The following is a 21,953-nucleotide window of genomic DNA, read 5'->3' as shown; positions in this document are numbered from 1 at the left end:
GGATTGGATACAGGAGTTTGTATTCAATCCAATACAAAATGAATGAATGAGTTTGAATTTGAATTTCCCGCACACGCGCCGGCTTTTTTTTTCTCCGCTGACCGGCTTCTTGTGTTAGAAGCACCCGACGCTGGACGGAGAGCGACGTGGGACGATTAGCGGGACCTTGGCCGGCGGACCCGACGCTGGAATACGGACCCGACGCTGGATGAGCACAAGTAAGTGGGATTTAAAGGTAAGTCGAAAAAATACGGGCTTATCCTAAATAGCATTTTTTTTTAAGACGAAAAATTACGGGGTTAGCGGTTAGGGGGATAAATGAATAGCTTGGCAATGGGGTCATTTAGCACTGCTAAAACTCTGCTTACTCTTTCTGTGCATATGTGAACTTTCCAGGAAAACATTCAACCTGTTGGTGCTTCTTGAGGAAATTTTTAGGAAACTAATAAAACTGTGAATTCTTGAGCATTATTCTCTATACACCAAATTGGAGGTCATCTTTGCCTTGTCTCTATGTTGGGCATCTTTTCAGGGAAAATGAAACAAAGTATCAAGTGACTACATTTCACTTGGTTATCATATTCTAAAAAAAAACTAAAATTACATGCATCCACAAAATGTGCCAAGTTGTGAAATTGTGCATAAATAGTTTACAATACAAAATAACTCAACACAATTTAAAGAAATAGCAGGTCTATGGGAGCGGATGACATTTTCAAAGCAAAGTGAACTTATATGAAATAAAGATGCAGTGTGAGTATACAAAATATTACAGTTTACTATCATCAGACTGCTGGTTTTAAACATTGCCATTTCTATTACATGAAAATACTCCTACTGGGACTAAATATGCAATTTAATAATAATAAAAAAGGAAGATGAAAGACTAAAAGGATATACATGAAAGAGTGGGCAAACCTGCCTTTGAGTATGTAATAGTATGGAGGGATACAGCAAGGACATCAAAATGGTCAGAAGTAGCCTCTGTTTCAGTGAACAGCTCAATATTGTTAGGACAGGATATTCAGACCTTTTTTAAAAAAACAAAGAAAACTTGTATTTAGAGAAATACAGTGTCCTTCTCTAATACAACTGACCTTCCCCAATATAATGGTTTCATGGATTTCTCTTGCTTTCAATATTTAAGTCATTGCCCTGGAAAAAAGAATGCAGATTAGAATCTGGGTAAAATCAGAGCTTTATATCTCTGCTGTACCTGATCTGTGTGTCAGAAAGTATGAACGTCTTGGGTCAAAATGATAGCCAGGAAACTAGCATTCCAGGTAGAAATCCATGCATAATGTTTCCAATTCTCTCATGAGACTCCTTGAGATTCATGATTCCTTTATTATCCATATATGTAAGATGGAAAGTGTTTATATTATGAAAAATTGCAATGTAAAATTTTTAAACTATAAAGTGGTTTATGTCCCCAGAAAGATGTAAATTACAAAACCATTTTGAGATTATATAGGTTCCCTATCAGGCTTCATAAACTTATCCCACATATATCCCCCATATTTTGTAATGAGGCTGCATGCCTGGTGACTGTGCTACAAAATAAGTAGATTCTGGATTAGGGTCTTCACTCTCCTTTTTTCAGTTACTCAGATCAATCTCCCCACATCTCCAGAAAGTGTATTACTTCTTTAAGACTGGCCTCCTTCAGGCCAAACCTCTAACTTGCTTTCCCTCTTTCCTATTTTATGTCATTTTACCATTACTCCTGATGAGTATTAAAATGATTACACAATTTAATGTCAATGTTGTCTATAAAACATATCTTGTATAAACAAAATGTATGCATGTTTAGGATCAAGGGAAAATGTACCCTGTATCTTTTGCCTGATCCTTTAAATTCATGTAAATATTAAGAAAAAGTTTACCTACATGGTTAGAGATGAATCTAGTAATAGGGGTTTTGAAAGTGGACAATGTCAAAATTGTGTTACATATAAATATTACAAACATTTAAAATTGTGTAAACAAACAAAAGTAACAATAGCGTCTATAAAATACATCAATAAATAATGAGTAACAATAAATGATACTTAATCATAAATTAATGAGTCCTTGTACTCCACTTTTTTTAGTCTTTTTGACCCAACGCATTTTGCAAATAATGCCTTATCGGGGTAAAAACTATGGTTCTTGAAGCTATGTGCCACCCAGATACAAAATGTTGTAAGGATATATAAGGATATATATTTGTGCATTATAATAAAAGCAACTCAAATTACTTCCAGACATTATACATGATGAATTACCTTGTATCAATATTAACACCCATAGATAGGTTGAGTGAAATTATATACCCGGCTGTATTTTTTCTCAATTGAAGGCTCAGGTTAAAGCAAGTCTAAATACAATTCTCCTAAAATTTAGAATCTCTAAATTCAGATTCTGGGGATGACCTAAATAATACTTTCAAAATAGAGATATCTGCAAACATCCATGTGGATATTGTTACATACATCCGTGTCTTTTAAAGGAATAAAGTGTGACAAATTTGTACCAGAATGCTGGGTCTTTCCATAGATGAGAGTAAAGGCAGTGGTTGTGGTCTGGGCCTGCTGTTGCTAGCTTTATGACATAATCCAGACAGAGTGCTGCCACAATGTACAGATATAGACTATCAAGTAATTTTCACCAGGGGTTAAGTCTTTTATAGGCTTCTTTCAACAGAAGTTTAGACCGGGAGCTGCTGTCTTGTGGCAGTGGCATCCCGGATGTATGCATGCAAATCCAACTATTATTGGAACAATAATTAAAGTTGCTAGCATAGAAAAAAAAGAGGAAAAACTGATAGTAGCCCAAATATAGAAAACCAGGGGCTTTGAACAAAACTGCACCTATTGCAGTATAAATATTCTCCTGTGTAGTGAGCTGTGCACTGTGCAGTTTTGGAATGAATGTTGAGGCCAAACCTGCAGCACAGTCCTTAGCTTTGAATTAGTTGAAGCATGTTTGGCAGCAATTAAATAATCTATTTTTTGTTGGGTATGATGCCACAGGCTTTCCAAACCTGGATTGGGGGATTTTCTGCTCAGTCAGGTTGGATGAGCACCATCAATAGACAGCGATTTTCAGGTCTCTCCAGAGATGTTCGATAGAGTTCAAGTCAGGGCTATGCTGGGCAACACTAGGACATTCACAGAGTTGTCCCTAAGCCACTCCTGTGTTTACTTCCCTGTGTAACTTGGGTCATTGCCATGTAGGAATGTGATAATGTTGTAATTCTTTTAATCCACCTTTTTATCTTTTTTTTAAAGTTGTCATTTTGCAGAAGTCCTGTATTATTGTCTCACATTGATTGATTTTTTTATGATGGTAGTGCATTTATGTTAACAGTTTATTTTTGGGTATGTGTTAGAAATATCTTTCCACTTGGATTCTGTCAGTGAGGACATGTCATCTCTCCAGTCCTACAAAACCATGTTCTCCAGGCTTGTGAGTAATAGAAAGTAATTATGTGAGATTAGTTTTGTGGTGTTCCTATGAATCACCACTTCTTTTTTCATGGTATTTTAAACTTAGCTTGAGCTACATTGCTTTTTACAGCATGCCTGAACTTAAAGTACTAAAAATGCCTTGTGTTAGTAATTTCTTTTTTTTTGCTGGAAATATTAAATTTCCCAACCAACTATATTTATAAGTAATCAGATAATAATCTAATACTTTACTTTGAAGTTCTAATTCTTTAATTTGTAAGTCAGATTTATGGGTTTATTATAGAATTTATTACCCCTGTCAGGTTTTTCTTGCTATCAGGGACTCTGCTAGAAATATTTATCCACACTATGGGGTCTATTTAAAAGTAGTAAATCTAACATTCACAGAGATTTTCCCTGGTAGGGATAAAAATACTGCTACAATACTGTAACACATGGACCTGGGATATTCTTCATCAGGGAATGTTTCAGTGAATGCCAGATTCACTTCAAATAGACACTTGTCTTGCTGACAAAGGTTTTACCAGAGAGGAAGTAAGGTAAAATCTGCAACAAAAACACAGACTGAAAAGGTGTAAACATTACTCTACTAAATAAAGCTTTTTTATTATTGTTATGAATTGATAGTTACTTTCACTGTCTGTTTGCTCAAAGAAATATAACTAGTACAGTGTTCTCCCTAGCCTCTTATAGCCGAGTGCACCACCTGGCTGTTTTTGGGTACTTACTGAAGAGTTGGGTCACAATACAGGAGCTGCCACCCACCTACAATTCTGGGTTGAACACTGTAGTACACAAAGCTAGGGGAAATCTCTTTAACAGAGCAGAGACACTACAACAAAAAGTTGGCATAACCCAAACGTATATATAATGTAGCACAATCAACTCTGCCCAGGGTTTGTAAAATCGTCACAAATATTGCAAAGAGCAAATACCTGGGTTCTGTTTGGTCAATGCTGACTGTAGATGTACAGTAGTACAATAGTATAGATAGTTTGATTCAGCCTAGTGCCAATGTCATTGACTAAATATACAATAATACTACTGAATTTATGTATCTGCACAGAAAATGCCTATCCTCTGCAATCATATGTAAAGCTATAATACATTGTAAATTATATCTATTATACATTGTTTTGTCAAACATGCAGTGTTAATCTAGGCATACAATAGAATCTGACTATATAATCTCTTTTACATTTATCATTACCTATATAAATGAGTGACAAATACACAGTATATTTGCTGACATAATACCCATTTGTGTGCACAGTAACAATCACAATTTACTTGGATTACTGTGCTAAACTATATCTAGCCTGGAGTCTGTTATAACTCACTTTCTTTTCTTTATTGAAGAAGATTCTATGGCCATCCTATTTTACCATTATACAAGTTTGTAGAAGAGTTACCAGTTTATTTCACAATAGAATGTTAAAGCTATTTGTAAGTGCCTATGCAAGATTTAATTTTAGATTGCCATATATTTACCAGACAAAGTGGTGGAACAGTCAAGATAACTCTGTCAGCATTTATATTTAGTAACTAGTTAACCTGTGACCCCTCTATATTGTCACTAACCTCAGATAAATGCTTTCTATACCTGTTTACAGACATTCACAGAAGTTGTGAATTAGTGCTAAACACAGTCTGGGTTCATTATGTTTTGGGATATTTGCTTCATTTACACCACAGAAATTCGATGGTTTAGGATTTTTACCAACAGACGTTGTGTAGAACAACCAAAGGTTCAATTTGAGCCTGTAATGTAAAACATTATTTGTCATAAACATGAATCTGAATCCTTGGAAATCAGGGCCATCACAGGTAGCCGCACCTCAGTATTATAGCATGAAGATCGTAGGCCCCAAAAAGGGCCAAGGTACAAAGTATACGTTTACAATTTCTTAGGTACCTTTCTTGTTCCAATCTATTAAAATCTTTTGGAAACCCTTTCAAGCCTCATTTGCATTAACAACTGTTTTTTTAAGTTAGTATCTTTTAGTGGACCCATGCACTTCTGGAAAATTATTTTGCAAGTAACTAGAGCAGGGGTGTCAAACACAAATACACAGAGGGCCAAAATTAAAAACTTAGACAAAGTCGCAGGCCAACCTTGAAATGTAAAAAAGAATTGAGGAAATTTTTCCTTCTCATTAGATATAAACCCTTTTCATATTGAAACCAAGAGGTTTTGCTTCATATTCAATCTGGAACAAGCTTAAAATAGAGAAAGAGGTATGTAACCTTTTTGCACAGGCTAACAATAATGATAACAATATTCGTCTATGAAAATCCAACCATTCAAGTCTATGCCTTGGAGTAGCGAGGAAAAGTACAGCTGAGGGGAAGTACTGGAAATGCCAGACGTGGGCAATGCGTAGCTAAATCTTATGAGTGGCCCGTCGCTGAAACTCCCCCTTCATTGAAATAGTGCCGCTACTAAAATTCCCAGCATTATTTGTGTCTATAAAACAGTCCAATACAGGGCCACGCAAAGGCAGAGAGCCCGCTGGTCTATAGACGCGAGTGCTGCCGGGAATTGTAGTAGCGGCGCTATATCAATGCAGCGGCGGGCCAGCTGCAGCTTATATTTAGGTTTGTTTTGGGGGCCAAAAAAAGGACGTTAGGGGCCAGATTTGGCCCCCAGGCCAGAGTTTGAAACCCCTGAACTAGAGGGTAATGACAGTGTATATCCTCTTTTTACAGAATATAATTCCAGTGAAGGGAAAATGTACAGAGCGGTACAAGCTATCTAAATATATTAGACGAGTGGTAATTAAAGGAATATAAATCTGTTGAGACCAACACATCTACTGGTGTCTCTAAACTAACAGGTGCAATAAAGAATTTTGTTCTTGTTCTCTGTGCCTTATACTGAATATTTTTAACATGGCAAATTGCATCTTGTAGATGTCTTAGATGCAAGAAAATTTTAACTCTTTGAAGACTTGTGCAGACCTAAGGTTTTTTCTAAACGCTTAACATAAGCAGTTGACAAACTCAACCAAATCATTTCATCATTTCACAGGTGTCAGGAGTTGACAACATTCCAATGTTGTTTTCTAGACATTAAATACAGCGTCCAGGATGGTTTGCCACCTCTGTCCCCTCCATGGACTTAAATAGTAAATGTTTAAAAAATGCCTAAAAAGGCTTGTACAGCCATTTGCAACTGCCTGTACATGTGCTTTTATGTGTTTTTTTAATGGTTAGTACCTAGCTTTTTTTGTTTTTAGTTTTTTCTTTCTTTTGTTTTTAACTAGGGTTTAACCACCCTACCGCTAAACCCGACCTTGGTTCGGGTTAAAAAAAATTACAATTATTGATAAACCCAAACTTTTCTCACTGTATGAAAATACAGTGAGTAAAGTTCGGGTTTATCGATCACTTACCTGGTCCCGCTGCGATCATCCAGCGTCGTGTTCCAGAGTCGTCCTCCAGCGTCGATCTCCAGCGTCGGGTGCCTTCTCCGAGAAGAAGAAGCCAGCCGGCGGAGAAGAAGAAGCCGGCTGGCTTCTTCTCCGTCCTTAGCGTGTGCGTGTCCCTCGGCGATGACGTCGGCGCGTGTGCGGGAAATTCAAATTGAAACTCATTCAAACACATTTTGTATTGGGTTGAATACAAACTCCTGTATCCAATCCAATAAAAAACAATATAAAATAAATACAAAGTATATAACTGGTAAATTCAAACGCTCATTTTGTATTGGATTAAATACAAAGTCCTGTATCCAATCCAATACAAAATAATAGAAAATATATTTATGTGGTTTTGTCTATAGGTATGTAACGTTGGACACTAGGGAGGTGTTTTAGAAAAATATATTACTATACAGTATACCGAATTATCGCATTTTCAGTATTTTTCATTTATTTATGTATTCTTGTTTAAGCTGATTTTTGTGTTTTTTATTTAATTTTTTTAAAAGTATTTTTTTTTTTTTTACATGATTGTGTGTTTCAAACATTTTTTATATTCATGGTATCTGCTAGAACCCTGTTCGGACATATTTCTCTAAGTTACAGGTCTACAATTTAAAAAAAAAAATTTCATGAAAAACAGTGTAACTCTTTTGGAACAGAAATCTAGACATCAGTGTAACGCCCAGGTGGTTAAAAAATGCCTATACAAGCAGTAGCATATGCCTGCAAAAACCAGGCTATTTTTCTTGAAAAGGTTCCTTGATGATTAACCGCAGGTCTGAACAAACCCGTTAAACTTTTTAAAGAAACTTTAGAACGCTACATTTGGGTAATGAAATAATGAGGAGAGAATAAAAAGGCTTTTTGGGAAAAATTAAGTGCATTTACTATGTAAAGCCACATTAATAAATTCATTTTACATGGCTCAATTCTAGTGGTAATGAGTGACAAATACTTTCATATATTGTCATGAGAATTTATTTATTTATATTTATTTTTATGTGTTGTGCAAGGATTTGTAATTGGTGTATATGTATCTGTATTTGCAGTTATTCATACATATTCTTATTGTCTGTTTTTTCATATTATATTATATGTTGGTCAAAGTTTCTGCCCTCCCCTGAGGAAGCCATATGAAAAAATGCATCAAGAAAAGAGACAACATTCTTCTTGCAGAAATTGTTTACAAGAATGATACTGTGTAATTACTGTTTGCTGGGTATTTGTCACTCATTACCACTTAAGTATAGCAACACTAAGAGGAATTTATTAACGTGGCTTTTACATAGTATTTTTGGACCATAAGACGCACCTGACCATAAGACGCACCCAGGTTTTAGAGGAGGAAAACAAGAAAAAAAATATTCTGAACCAAATTGTATATAGAAATATTTATTAAAATTTATACTTATAAAGTTTTACCCAAACTAATATTTGGGGATTATTTGTTCCATACATTGCTAATTACTACACTGTCATAGTAATGAAGAAGCCTGCAGTATTGTTACATTATTCATTTTCCTCCTAATCTTCATAAGATAAAAACAACCTATTGCTTTTTAGTAAAATTCAACTTCAAACATTCGGGTTTGACACAAATTACATCACAGCCATTGGATTTTTGCTAACCTTGTGCTTTCTTTATAGACAATTACAACAGAACTGAGAGGTCTGAAGTAAATTGATAAAGTTACTGATAAAATAAGTGTCTTACTAATTTGAAAGATGAAATGGGATTGGTTACTGTAGGCAATTTTCTTTGACCATTTCTTTTACAAAGAAATATATTGGTATGGAGAGGCAAGTTGGAAGAAAGAAAAGAAAAAAAATGAATAAAAGGGGTATTCAGTGCTTTCTCTACTTTTAAGCAAGCTTTTAGCAGGCAATTGGCAGCTTTACCATTGCCTAAATCTGATGCCTCCTGAAAGTGTTTAAACTCACAGCAAGCATCCCTATTAAGATATGCATCCAGCTCTCCTAGACTGCAGTGTTTTAAGGGCATCAGGAAAAGTTCTTGATGCTCGATTAATACTCTATAAATTCTTCTCTAATCTGGTTCTTCTCATGCTAGCATCTATCAAATGGGATTAAACAAAGACTGATTTTAACATACAATACCATACCTCTGGTTATTTTCCTGAGCCACTAGGTCACTTAATATGCAAATACTGACTTCCAAGAATCGAGTTTGGAGCTCTGCCACCTCTACCACTAGAACTAGAAGAATATTTTTCCATTGTTTGGAGAAGCACAGCACTGAGAGCATTGCAGTGACTTGTAGAGGAGTTCTGAATTTAGCTGTTTTTTTTTTTTTTTACTCAGGAAATTTGTTGTGATTCGTTAGCATCCACAAACAAACATAACTTTAGGAGGTGGTACAGAATTAAAGCCAACCTGTTTTTTGCCCATTCAGGACAAAGCAATAGGTTTGCTTTAATTGTTACCCCCCTCTTCAGCATATATTTACCTTTGTATGCAGCACACTGCCACAGTGCAGTGTGTTAACTAATGTGTACCAAAAGCACAACAGATTCACTTTCCCCATCACTATAATGCACCATTCAACTACCACAAAAATACATTTACACAACATGCACTTATATACAAACACACACACACTGTATACAGGTAGTCCCCGTGTTAAGGACATCTAACATACGGACGACTCCTAGATACGAACAGGGCTTCCCTGCTCCATCTTTCTAACTTCCCAGAAAACCTTGGTGCGGTCAGTGATGAGCAAGGTGAACGATTCCACCAAGATTTGAAGGTCATGGAAGGACAGTATCGGGGTAGATGGGATGTACATATGATGGCTGACTATTGTTGGAGCATCCGGTGTGATTGTCCTAACACTGAACACTCCAAGAAATGCCATAGGTGTAAAGTGCTTACCCAATTAATTTTCAAATGATTTACCATAAAAAATGTCGTAACAATAAATCCTTTGTATGAACAAAAGAAATTTAAATAAACAGTACATTCAAGTTATTATTTCATTATAGAATACATGACATTGCAGGGCCTCAGAGGACCCATTTTTAAAGGTGCGTACACACTTCCAATTTTTATCGTTCCAATCGAACGACGAACGATCGATTGGGCAAAAAATCGTTGGTAAAAAAGTAACCAACGACGCCGACGAACGAGGAAAATTGTTGGAAACGAACGACCGGACCGGCGGATCGGATTGGGCGACGATCGTTGAACATCGTTCGTGTGTACGGTCGTTCGTTGATCGTCCATGGTCAGAGCATGCGTGATGAACGAACGTCCGTTCACTTTCCTGTTGTGCACATAGTTCCTCTATCGCTTAAACGATCGTATCTATTGTGTGTACAATATCTACGAACGATCGTGTCGTTACCTCTATGTGCAGGATCGGTGCTATACGATCGTTCATATATATTGTGCAGGAACGTTCGTCGTTCGTTTTCCGACGATAATAATTGGAAGTGTGTACGTAGCTTAAGGCATAGATATAAGTCTTATATACACAAATACATGGAAGATATGGCGGTGACTTAACCAGTTTTCAGGGCCAGAACTCAGGGTACATTGTATGTAAAATTATGTCAGCCAAAACTAATCCAAAGATAACAAATAGTTTCTATACCTTTTCAGCCCCTTGTTTAGGATGGCACTGGAAACATTTATTTGGCCACAGATCTGGAAAAAAGAAATGGCTGCACTCCTGTGCACCAAAGACCAGAAGTGTTGTGTACATGCACTGACTTTTCTCTAGAAGCAAAAACATTAAAAAGCCCCTCCCCTGTAAATAATCCCATAGGAGCTTTGCTCTGTACATGGAAGCAGGGATGTTCCTGCAGAGGTCTGATCTCTGAAATACCTAGCATGCCTAGATACCTTTAAGAGGTATGGTATAAGATGGTATTTGTATGAGATCATTACAGGCTACCATGCTATGGAGGTAGAAGGGACTGGTAAAAGTAAGATATGGAAATAGAAGCTGTTAAAGGGGTCCTTTGATTTTTTTTATGTTCACCCCACTGGTGAACATCAACTCTACTGACCATGATGTCTGACACAGGTACATGGATCACATACAATATGTATATAAATACAATATTATTTATATTATATATATTGTTGCTGTTACGTAGATGGGATCTGCCATGCCTATGGCATATGCCTTGGGTCTAGCGTATCACTAAGTGACATTGTTTGCTGTATGCCAGCATACCAGGGTGGATGATCATTCAGAAAATGCCAGGAGGCAGGGGATAGTGTTGTGGAGCTGGCTACACTGACTACTATTATGTTATGGGTACACTGGCCATTAAGCACCAATGTCCTGGGGGTCACTGACGACTGGCAAATTACAATTAAATACTATTTTATAAGGGGTCAGTCACCAATAACTCTCCATGACCACCAACCTAAGGGGGTTATTTCTCCTGAACACTGCACACTTCATGCTATGTTGTAGATTACATAAACCTAACCATGTTCATGGTCTTAACAAATGCAGGTTGCTAAGCAGTCTCTATCTATTTTCATGAAGTTCTTTAGGGTAGGCTATGACAAAGGGTTGGGTCTGCATTGTCTATCCTTTGAATTGTATGAGTGTCTGTGATATTTTGTCTCGAATCCACCAAACAGTCCCTAATTACTGTGCAACAAGAATATGTGTTCAATCTGTACAGCAATTAGATTCCAGTTTTCTTCATTCATTCCTGTTAAGCCAATTCCACTGTTATAAACCCCTTGGCCATGCTTACTGTTTCCTGACTGAAGCAAAATGATCTTTTCTGTGTGCTCCATAATGTCCTCAGTCCCATATCATCCATGCAGGTTTTGTTTAAACAGTAGGCCTGATTTATTAAGGCTCTCCAAGGCTGGAGAGGATACACTTTCATCAGTGAAGCTTGGTGATTGGGTGACCTGGCAAATGTGTTTCTTCAAAGATATTTGCTGGCAAATATTTTGAATCCTTGACCAGATCCATTCCATGTTTTCTTCATCACTCAGGTTCACTGATGACAGTGTATCCTCTCCAGCCTTGGAGAGCTTTAATAAATCAGCCCAATGAGTCTCTCTGGCTCTTCCTTGTAGTAAGTACAGACATACTCATCACCATTCCTGACAATAGATTTTTGTAGGGCTGTATTGAATTTTTTTTTATGTAGCAAGCCTTCAGTCATTGGCAGATGAGCCTAACAAAACCCATTGCAGCATAGAATCAATGGACCAAGAGAGCGGCTATTCCCATTAAAGAGAAATGCGTTCTTCACAAATCCTATATGGCTTCAGAATGGGGTTTGTGAGTTGGCAGAGGTCAATGATGTAGAGCAGAGATGACACCATAAAATACAATTATTGATCTGTCCTAATCTACATCTTGAGCCTATTTTATGTAACGCCTGCATTGCTGAGATCACCTCAATGTATACCTGGCTGGCATCGTATGCTGATTGTGTACATAACACAGGAATGAGGAATCCTGGATATTACAGCATGACTGGTTTTATAGGTGACCCTGTGTACCCTATGGCTTTATTATGGCAGAACAGGATTCATATACCTTCTACATTGGTGTCACACTGTATTTTACCATTATATTTATTTCTTATGTATTATAGTAACAGTATATATAATGTATATATAAAGGATTCTAGTGTTCACATTGTATCTATTTCTTATGTATTATAGTATCAGTATATAATATATATATATATATATATATATATAATATATATAAATATATAAAGGATCATAGTGGTCACATTATATTTATTTCCCATGTACTATAGTATCAGTATATAATAAATATATAATAAATATATAGGGGTCCTAGTGGTCACATTATATGTATTTCCCATGTAATATAGTATCAGTATATAATAAATTTATAATAAATAAATATATAATAAATATATAGAGGTCCTGGTGGTCCCAATGCCTAGCTCTGCAGGCTGGATGACCCAGCAGCCATATATCTATACTATGTTATATAGGACATATAGCCGTGTGTTGTACACACCATGCTGATATTATGTATACTATGTTATAAAGGAGATATAGCTGTGTGTTGTATGGCAGCCATATATGTATACTATGTTATAAAGGAGATATAGCTGTGTGTTGTACGGCAGACATATATCTATATTATGTTATATGGGACATATAGCTGTGTGTTGTATGGCAGCCATATATGTATACTATGTTATAAAGGAGATATAGCTGTGTGTTGTACACACCATGCTGATATTATTGGAAGGCATGGAGGAGAATGGTGTGGCCCTGTCCCTTGCTCCCTCACCTGTCCCTGTCACTCAGGCGGCCCCTCTCCGATATAACGTCCGCTCACGCCTAATCCTTGCGAGTATGACTGGAACAGCTGAGGGGGGGAGGGGATCGGTTTTCTCTCGCTCCCCTTTGTCGCCCCAATGCCCTTAGCAGCTGTCAGGAGATGGGGGCTGGGGGGTGTTAAGTTTACTAAGGAGTTGTGATTGAATGTGGAGGTGCAAGCCTACAGAAGGTCTCACAGCGCAAATAGCAGAGCTCCTGTTCTCCTCCACCCTCTCTCCTCCTCCATCCCTCCCTCTATGCCTGTCAGGCACACGCATGGCCATAGGGGATGTGTGAGCAGCCACCTGTCCCCATTACCTCCCCCTACACCCCTCCAATACCCCTCCTCTCCGCCCAGCTGTCCCATACACAGCCCGGCTGTCCCAATCGCCTCATCTCTCCCTAATTCTCCCGGCACACGCTGCGTCCTTCTCTCCCGTGTATGTCCCCTGCCTAGTTTCCTGCCAATCTACCTGAGACTCTGCAAAGGTGGACCCCACAGCCCGGATCCCTGCTCACACAGTGGGCTCTGACATGTTTGGTGTATACTGCATGGAATATCCTTATCCAGTGGTACAGGTAATATAGATGTACTATTATTTATCATTCTACCCCTCTCCTATTACTAGTCCTCATCACACAATATTCCCCACATAAATCTCCCCTGTATCTCCTGTGTGTTTGTAAACTTGGATCCACACTTCTAATCCACATTCACTTTGTTTACAGAATGTTTTTACTGTGTATATTCATAGCCAGGTTGTTGTTGTTGTTTCTATTAATTTTGGGAATGGCGCCATTATTTAATCTGGCTAATACTTTCCCAGGCGTGATTTATGTGGTATATTGGGTATAAATAGTACAGATAATGATTGATTGTGCAGCGTGCGGGATGGGTGACGGGGACATCTCGGTGGCAAGCTGTAACCTAACCCCATGGAATGTCTTGGGAATAGGATATGCTTCTGTATGTCTACATTTTGATCAGATTGTCCTTGAAAAGTGCTGTCCTCTGTCAGGAGAATTTGGTTTAGCAGACATCTATGGCTACCGACGAGGTTTAGGTCCCAGTTGCCCAGTCCAGCACATTTTATCATGATCTCATCACATCTGTGGGTGTTCCTAAACAGGCCCACCAGCCACCGGATGTTGGGGATGGCCAATTGGTTGTTCAATTCTCTTCTTATATAAATCACTGTAATCATGGCGCAGCAGAGCTTACATTTGTTTAGGCCCCTTGCAAGAGCCTGAGCGTGGTTGTATTGCGTTGATTGACCACATTTTATGGCTCATAGGCAGCTTTACCCGGTTCTTCAAATATGAATTATTTATCTGTCTATTTAGCTATGTGCCCAGGAGCAAGTACATTAATGGTGTTAACGGTAATTACCTCTTTTATTTGTAGTAGCATTTATTGCAGTGTTTGCGTGGGTTTCCTCAAGGCATGCCCGTTTCCTCCCACATCCCAAAAACATACTGGTACGTTAATTGGCTCCCCCTCAAAAAATAATTTGGCCCTAGACTCTATTATGAGGTATCACTATTGTAGGGACAGGAGAATGCGAGCCCCTCTGAGGAATAGCTAGTGACGTGACTGCGTAATATGTTGGCATTATATAAATACATGCTAATAATATCAGCAAAATTGGGGAAAGGCTAAAATATGATTTGATATGATAAGACTACAAAGAGGCTATAGATCATCTGTGCACATGTATGTGTTTTCTACATCAGTATAATTTTTGATGTACTGCTCAGTATACCGAATTTATTCAAAGTATCCCATCAAAACAAGCAAACTAATTTCCATTAGCTTACAATTTTTTTTTAAAATACAAATCTCCCTTGAAATTGAAACACATCTAGAACAACAATACTGCAGTTATAAGTTGGGGATCTAGAACAGTAGTGACCAATTCCTATGATAAAATGGCCCTCACCTTCCCAAAGGGCCACACATAATATTCAATCATTGTACAAAATGCAAATAAAGGTGTAGACATGATATAGGAGATGCTTGGAAACTGCAGACATACTATAGTGGTTAATGGAGACTGGGGACATGCTTCAGGAGACGGTTATAGACTGTCAGGAATAACTGCTATTACAGCAAATGTATCCTCCCCCATTTGTGCTTTCTACAACCTCCTTACAAATTACTTGTGCCGCATCTGATATGTTACGGGGGAAAAGCAATGTGAAAAGAAATGGATAACACAGAAATATTAAGGTAGTGTAATAGAAATGACACAAGCCATTGATCTATTAAAAAACAATCTAATGTATATTTTTCTTTTACTGGTAGCACTTTGGTAACTAAATCCAGACTACCACAACCAAGGATTTGAGGGTTGCACAATAAGTTCCAAATAAAATTTGGTGTTATGTACCTTTACTTTTACACTGTTGTGGTGCTGTGCATGTTCCAGGCAAGTCACTCTGCTGGAAACCCCAACCTGTCCCTGGATCATGTACACTAAGGTATTTAAATATGCTGAACAAGCGAAAACAGTTCAAAGCAAACCCTCATTTGTCTCTGTATCTATAGGCATTGTGAAGAAATTTATTTTTACATTTTACAGTACATACAAAGTTTTTTCTTATGAGAACAGAACCTTGGCAGGGTTGCATTCCTATATTGTAAATGACCATAGACAATTCTAAGCTTTAGAAATGTATTGAAGCCAGACTTCTGGAGTGTTCCTTCTGATCCTTGAGAAATATTAATCTTACGTTAAAAGCAGATAGAGAGATGGCTTATATTAAAGCTTACCTGCTTGTTAAGAGTTGTCCTATAGTTTAGTGTCAACAGAGCACTATTAACCACCTGAGCGATAACCCCAACCTTGGTTCGGGTTTAAAATAATTACAATTATCGATAACCCCGAACTTTTCTCACTGTATGAAAATACAGTGAGAAAAGTTTGGGTTTATCGATCACTTACCCGGTCCCGCTGCGATCATCTAGCGTCGTGTTCCAGCATCGTCCTCCAGCGTCAATCTCCAGCGTCGGGTGCCCTCTCCGGGAAGAAGAAGCCGGCCGGCTTCTTCTCCCTCCGTAGCGTGTACATCGGCGCGTACGATGACGTCGGCGCGTGTGCGGGAAATTCAAATTGAAACTCATTCAAACACATTTTGTATTGGATTGAATACAAACTCCTGAATCCAATCTAATACAAAAAAATTCAAAATAAATACAAAGTATGTAATTGGTAAATTCAAACTCTCATTTTGTATTGGATTGGATACAAAGTCCTGTATCCAATCCAATACAAAATAATAGAAAATATATTTATGTGGTTTTGTCTATAGGTATGTGACGTTGGACTCCGTTTTAAAATTTACCACACTAGGGAGGTGTTTTAGAAAAATATATTACTATACAGTATACCGAATTATCGCATTTTCAATATTTTTCATTTATTTATGTATTCTTGTTTAAGCTGATTTTTGTGTCTTTTATTTAATTTATTAAAAGTATTTTTTTTTTTTTACATGATTGTGTTTCAAACATTTTTTATATTCATGATATCTACTAGAACCCTGTTCGGACATATTTCTGTAAGTTACAGGTCTACAATTTAAAAAAAAAAATTTCATGAAAAACAGTGTACCGCTTTTGGAACAGAAATCTAGACATCAGTGTAACGCCCAGGTGGTTAAAGAAGGTTGGCTTAAGTAGTTCCTATGACTGGAAAACTGGAGTTACTGACAGGTTTCCTTCAAAAATTACATCTGTATAATAGGCTGGAAGGCAAATAGATTCCTATTCAAACCCTAAATTTAGCCAGAAATAATCACCCCATACCCACCCAGCTGATTAATAAAATATGGCTTGTTTTGACCTCAATCCATGTCCCTGCAGGCTTCTTTCCCACTGGTTTCAGTTGTGATAAATGTGAATCTAACTCCTATATATATTTTTGTTTAAAGTAAACAAACCATTAACTTTTAAAACCAAAAGTGCTCAGGAGCTAGGAAAGTTTGATGGCCTTTTTCTTTATATCTTTACATACTGGACATAAATGTACTGTTGGGTAAATTCCATGACCAAAAATATACCCAATATTTACTGTTCAACATCTGTAAAGTACAATGTTGTTATCTAAACATGAAAATCTACTTAATAGTGGTCTTAGGAAGACCGGGGTGAGCTCTGTGTATTGCACTTTTCCCTAAAGTGTGATGTCAACCTCGTAATTTCACCTTTTGAATTAACAAATTACAAGTTAATACACAATGTTGTTATTAAAGTGTTACTTCCTAAGGGTTGCTGCCAAAAATTAGAACATTCTGTTATTGTGGATATTTAGGTACTGTCATAGTAATTGTAAGCTGTCTGTGATATTTTTTATTATCCATAAATACAATAATACTGTACCCTAGTAGCTGCTAATCTATAATGTGGAGTAGACAATCATCAAAAATTGCCCCCTTTGAAATGTGTAAAGAAAGTATTCTTCTGGGGGCCTGTAAACATGAATATGTAAGGATTTAATAACAACGTAACAAGCAATTTTATAGTAGCCAAAATATTTATATTTCACATCTTATTACATTACTGCTTTATCCTGTATATCACACCTCAAGAGAAAATATTTATAGAAGTGGTAACCTTAGAATTTTTTTCCTTTTTTTATTAGGTTTGTATTGCTGTTTCTAGAACATCTGTCTAAAAAAAAAGAGATTTTTTTTCATTGCGAGAAGTGCAGCAAAACCTCCTCAGCCAAAAAAACATGACAGAGCTCCTAACCATTTCCTGCTTGGTCCCAAACTTAAAATGTTTGGGCTTCACAAATATACATTCTTCAATTTAAATTGTATACCTATTTAATGTACAGCACTGCGTAATATGTTGGCGCTGTATAAATACTGTTTATTATTATTAATAATAATAATAATAATAATAATAATAATAATAGTTTATAGATAGATATTTTTTTTTAGTTGGACACTGAAAGAAAGTTCACAGCTGTATAAGCTGCCATAAAAGTTTTCTAAAGCTCAGGCTTTCTACTCACCTCACCTATGATGTTGTTCCCTGAAGGCACAATGCTCCCTAATTCGGCAGCAACCTCTTTCAGTAGCCAAGATGCCCAGGGTCATTCATTTTCTTTCCAGTGGGGCTAAGCTGTCATGTGCACACTTCTTAGTGGAACATCATCATTCTGACCTGAGCTCACACCCTGTGTGGGTTTAAAAGACTTCAGAAAAAGTTATCTGTAAAGTATTTTTTTGTAAAGTTACAGGATGGGGAAGAAGGCATAAATGAGGCCAAAAAAAATAAAATAAAAAAATAAACACTATGTCCTCCAAAATATTGAAAATGATTTGTTTGGCTGTACAGCCACCTAATATCTACATAATGAAAAAGTAACCCCCCCTCCACATACCCTCATGACTGAGCTTAGTGCCATTGAAGGAGCATTTAGGATGGATTGTGGGATATCGGTGAACTTCACTTTTAGCTCTGAGTATTTCCAAGTTTAGTGCTTAAAGAGGAACTAAACTCAAAAGTCCTGCGGAGCAGTCGATTGGTCTGCATGTCTCCTCCATCGGGTCCTGCGTCATCCCGGCACCCATCGGGTCGGCGTTTTGGGCCCCACCATCTTCATTCCTTCTTCTGTGTTCTTGTTCCTACGTCACCCGACCTGAGATCAGGTGACGTAGATGGGAAAAAACTTGCCGATCGCACTGTGCATGCATTAAAACTGCAATATTTTCCCTTTTGACGAAAGGGTTCCTTCTGCGCCTGCCTGAGATGCTCGGGCATGCGCAGAAGGAGCACCCAAGAGCCTCCCGGGATGTGTGACGTAGGTATCCCAGGAGGCTCTGCGCTCACATTCACAAATTACAAGAATTTTTAACATACAAAAAAGGGTTGTCTATTCTTTTATGTAAAGTGAAAATTCCAAGTTTAGGTACACTTTAAGTGGACCTTTTATTAAGAGGTTAAGTAAACTGGATTATTATCCTGTGAATTAGAATGAGAATGGTGCTTAGCTAATTACAAAACAACATGTCACACCGTTATCTGCATGCTTGTTTCAAGAGTGGGACTGAAACTACTGAAATCAAATGATCAGTTTTACATCCAGGTAATAGGCTTTAGAATTTGGAATTAGAGTTCGGCCTTTGACGTCTGTATCTTTTAGTGGGAATCCCTCTTTAGGCATATTGGTAGCAGACGCTGATTAACATGCAGTTTGGAGACTAAAAACAGAGGAGGCATTAGGCATCTAATAAACCCCTGACGTCCTCATAAAGAGTACCTGTCACTGCCAGTGTATATTTCTACCTCTTGTGATAGTAAAAAAGTTAAAATAGTTTAACATTTTTAAATTCTTGTATTCTGTTTTTTTTTTTTTTGTTTCAATCAGTTTTATTAAAATTTTTAAAAGACAGTACATAACAGGAAAAGAAAACATCACATATATATAAACAAAGGAAAGGGAGGGTCAAGGACCTCCCCGCACACCATTTACAAACAGTATAAAAATATAAGTGATATTCAACATTTGCATAACAGTGCGAACAAGTGCTTATACATCCACCACTACATATAAACTGGGAAAAAAAAGAGAATACAAAGATGAAATATACATATCAAAGAAAAGGGAAAATCCCATCTTTAGTTAAAATAGATAAACTAAGCAGACAAATGAATCTAGTGGAACAACTAACACACTCAGCACCGGATATACCCAACGGGTATAGCAGGAGAGCACTTGCGCGATAATAGTTCAACATAAGGGGAATGGGGATAATCAACTAAATAGCCCAGGGAAGAAATGGGGGTTCAACAAGGTAAAAGAGAGGGAAGGGGAGGGGAGGGGGGGGAAAGCACCCGACTGGTCTAGCTCACAGTTATACTAGCAGAGTAGTACAACGCACCTCAAAATAATTTGAACTACATCGATACTGTCTCGTAGATTAATTTAGATTAATGCCAAGGAACTTTTGAAATGGGTAGATTCCTTGAACCAATCCCATGCAGACCAGATCAACCTGTATTGTTCCCATTTATTGTCGTCCTCCGCTGCAAGCTCCTCCAAATGCTGTATCTTTTCTAATTCTGTGTACCAATCTTTCAAGGATGGCGCCGTGGTCTGCTTCCATTTCCTGGGAATAATGGACCTTGCAGCCGCAAGAAAATGCCTCAATACGTCTCTCTTATTAGCCTTTATGGACCCCGGGAGGATAGATAGCAAAGCTATTTGGGGAGTAATCCTCAAATCTGAACCAGAGACACGATTATAAATATCCCCTATCTGAGACCACAACTTACGAATAGTGGGGCAATCCCACCATATGTGCAACATTGTGCCTTGATGGGTAAGACAACGCCAACACCTATCAGACAGGGAAGGAGACATACGATGGATATCTGAGGGGCAGAGATACCATCTAGAAATAATTTTGTAATTGGTCTCTTGGGCCTTACAGGGAAGAGACATTTTATGAGTTAAAATAAACGGTTTTTCCCAGTCCAACGGAGAAATAGTCTCTCCCAGTTCCTTTTCCCAGTACCTTGTGTAGGTGGGGGCGTTGGTAGTATGAAGTTTAATCAGGATCTCGTAGATCTGTGAAATCACATGGAGCGGTCTATTAGGAGAGCGTAGTACAGATTCAAAGGCCGTGGGAGTACGCTGAGTGGGATACATAGCTAGAAAAGTTGAAACAAAAGAGGACAACTGGTTGTATCGTAACCACATGGAGGGGAGCCTCTGCATCTGTTTTTTTTTTAAAGACTATATTCTATATGCACAAAATACACACACATTCAGTAAGTAGGCAGCTGTATACATAATTGGCTGTTATGGGACTCCTTTATATAATATAAATATATTATCAGTATAACTAATTGTGATTGCTGTTGTATTTTAACATGGCAATGTAAGTTAATTTTAATGTTCTTAAACTTTCATTAAAATAATACCTGGAATCCTGCCAGGAGGGTCAGGTACTTCCTGTGTTTTCTGCTACTTCTCCTGAATTTTCACCCTATCACGTGTGTTTTTGTTTGAAACTACAAGCAGCCATATGGAAACACATTGCCTAGGCATGGCCATTGTTGTCAGTGTTGTGAACATATTCATCCACAAATTCTGTACTGGATAAAGACCTGGATCTTAACTTGGCCATTCATGGCCATTGGAATTTAAATTTTTAGTCATTTTTTGGTTGTGAAATCAAACCATAGAACCAATCAATCTATGCACCAATAATGGGACAGAGAGAGGTGGGAGATAGGGTAGAGTTCTGTAGTCCAGAAGGGTGGTCAAGTGTCTGGTTGGGATTTCAGTGCGGCAAAGGTACTGTGTTAGAAGTACATTGGATTCTTTTGGTTTAACACAACATTCTGAGACACCTTTACTGATGCTAGATTTTCACATTAGGCAATTCTATTTAGCAACAAAAATCTAGCATCTGCATGGAGCTCTATGCCTACCTTTACCCATTTGATTTATATCTATTAACTTACTTAATAACCTTACTATCACTTTGTGTACATTTTGCTATTCTATACCTTTTATGTCTTTTATGCCTTCCCCCCCCCCCTGATCATCCTAGGCCAGCAAATTTATTTTTTAACTCCACAAATTAAAGTCTTTAACATTGTTTTTCTTGACTTTTGCCCATGTTACACGTATCTGAAAATATGCTTATAAAAGGTCACACTGCAGCACCCTTATTCAGATTTCTGATAGGGATAAATTTGGGATAAAGCCAGAGTTCAGCAGCTGATTGGCAGGTGCTCAGC

The 21,953-nt window shown here is 37.6% G+C and overlaps 1 protein-coding gene across 11 annotated transcripts in view; it reads left to right on the top strand.

Moving 5' to 3' along the window:
- The window catches only part of RBFOX2 (RNA binding fox-1 homolog 2), a 176,694-nt gene that overhangs the window by 68,676 nt on the left and 86,065 nt on the right, over positions 1-21,953 (top strand). For 3 of the 11 annotated variants that reach the window (XM_072420195.1, XM_072420190.1, XM_072420191.1), the window contains exon 1: positions 13,572-13,768. The exons of 1 other annotated variant lie outside the window; for it this stretch is intronic. In XM_072420195.1, coding sequence (XP_072276296.1) covers positions 13,724-13,768 — 45 coding nt within the window. In that variant the 5' untranslated portion in view covers positions 13,572-13,723. Of the gene's footprint in view, positions 1-13,567; positions 13,769-21,953 lie in introns of those variants that run through there. 7 more of the 11 variants (XM_072420189.1, XM_072420185.1, XM_072420186.1 and 4 more) reach the window with 4 other exon arrangements.

Source organism: Pyxicephalus adspersus, chromosome 8 (assembly GCF_032062135.1).
Source record: "Pyxicephalus adspersus chromosome 8, UCB_Pads_2.0, whole genome shotgun sequence".
Lineage (NCBI taxonomy): Eukaryota > Metazoa > Chordata > Amphibia > Anura > Pyxicephalidae > Pyxicephalus > Pyxicephalus adspersus.
This window is presented reverse-complemented; position numbering and strand designations above follow the sequence as displayed.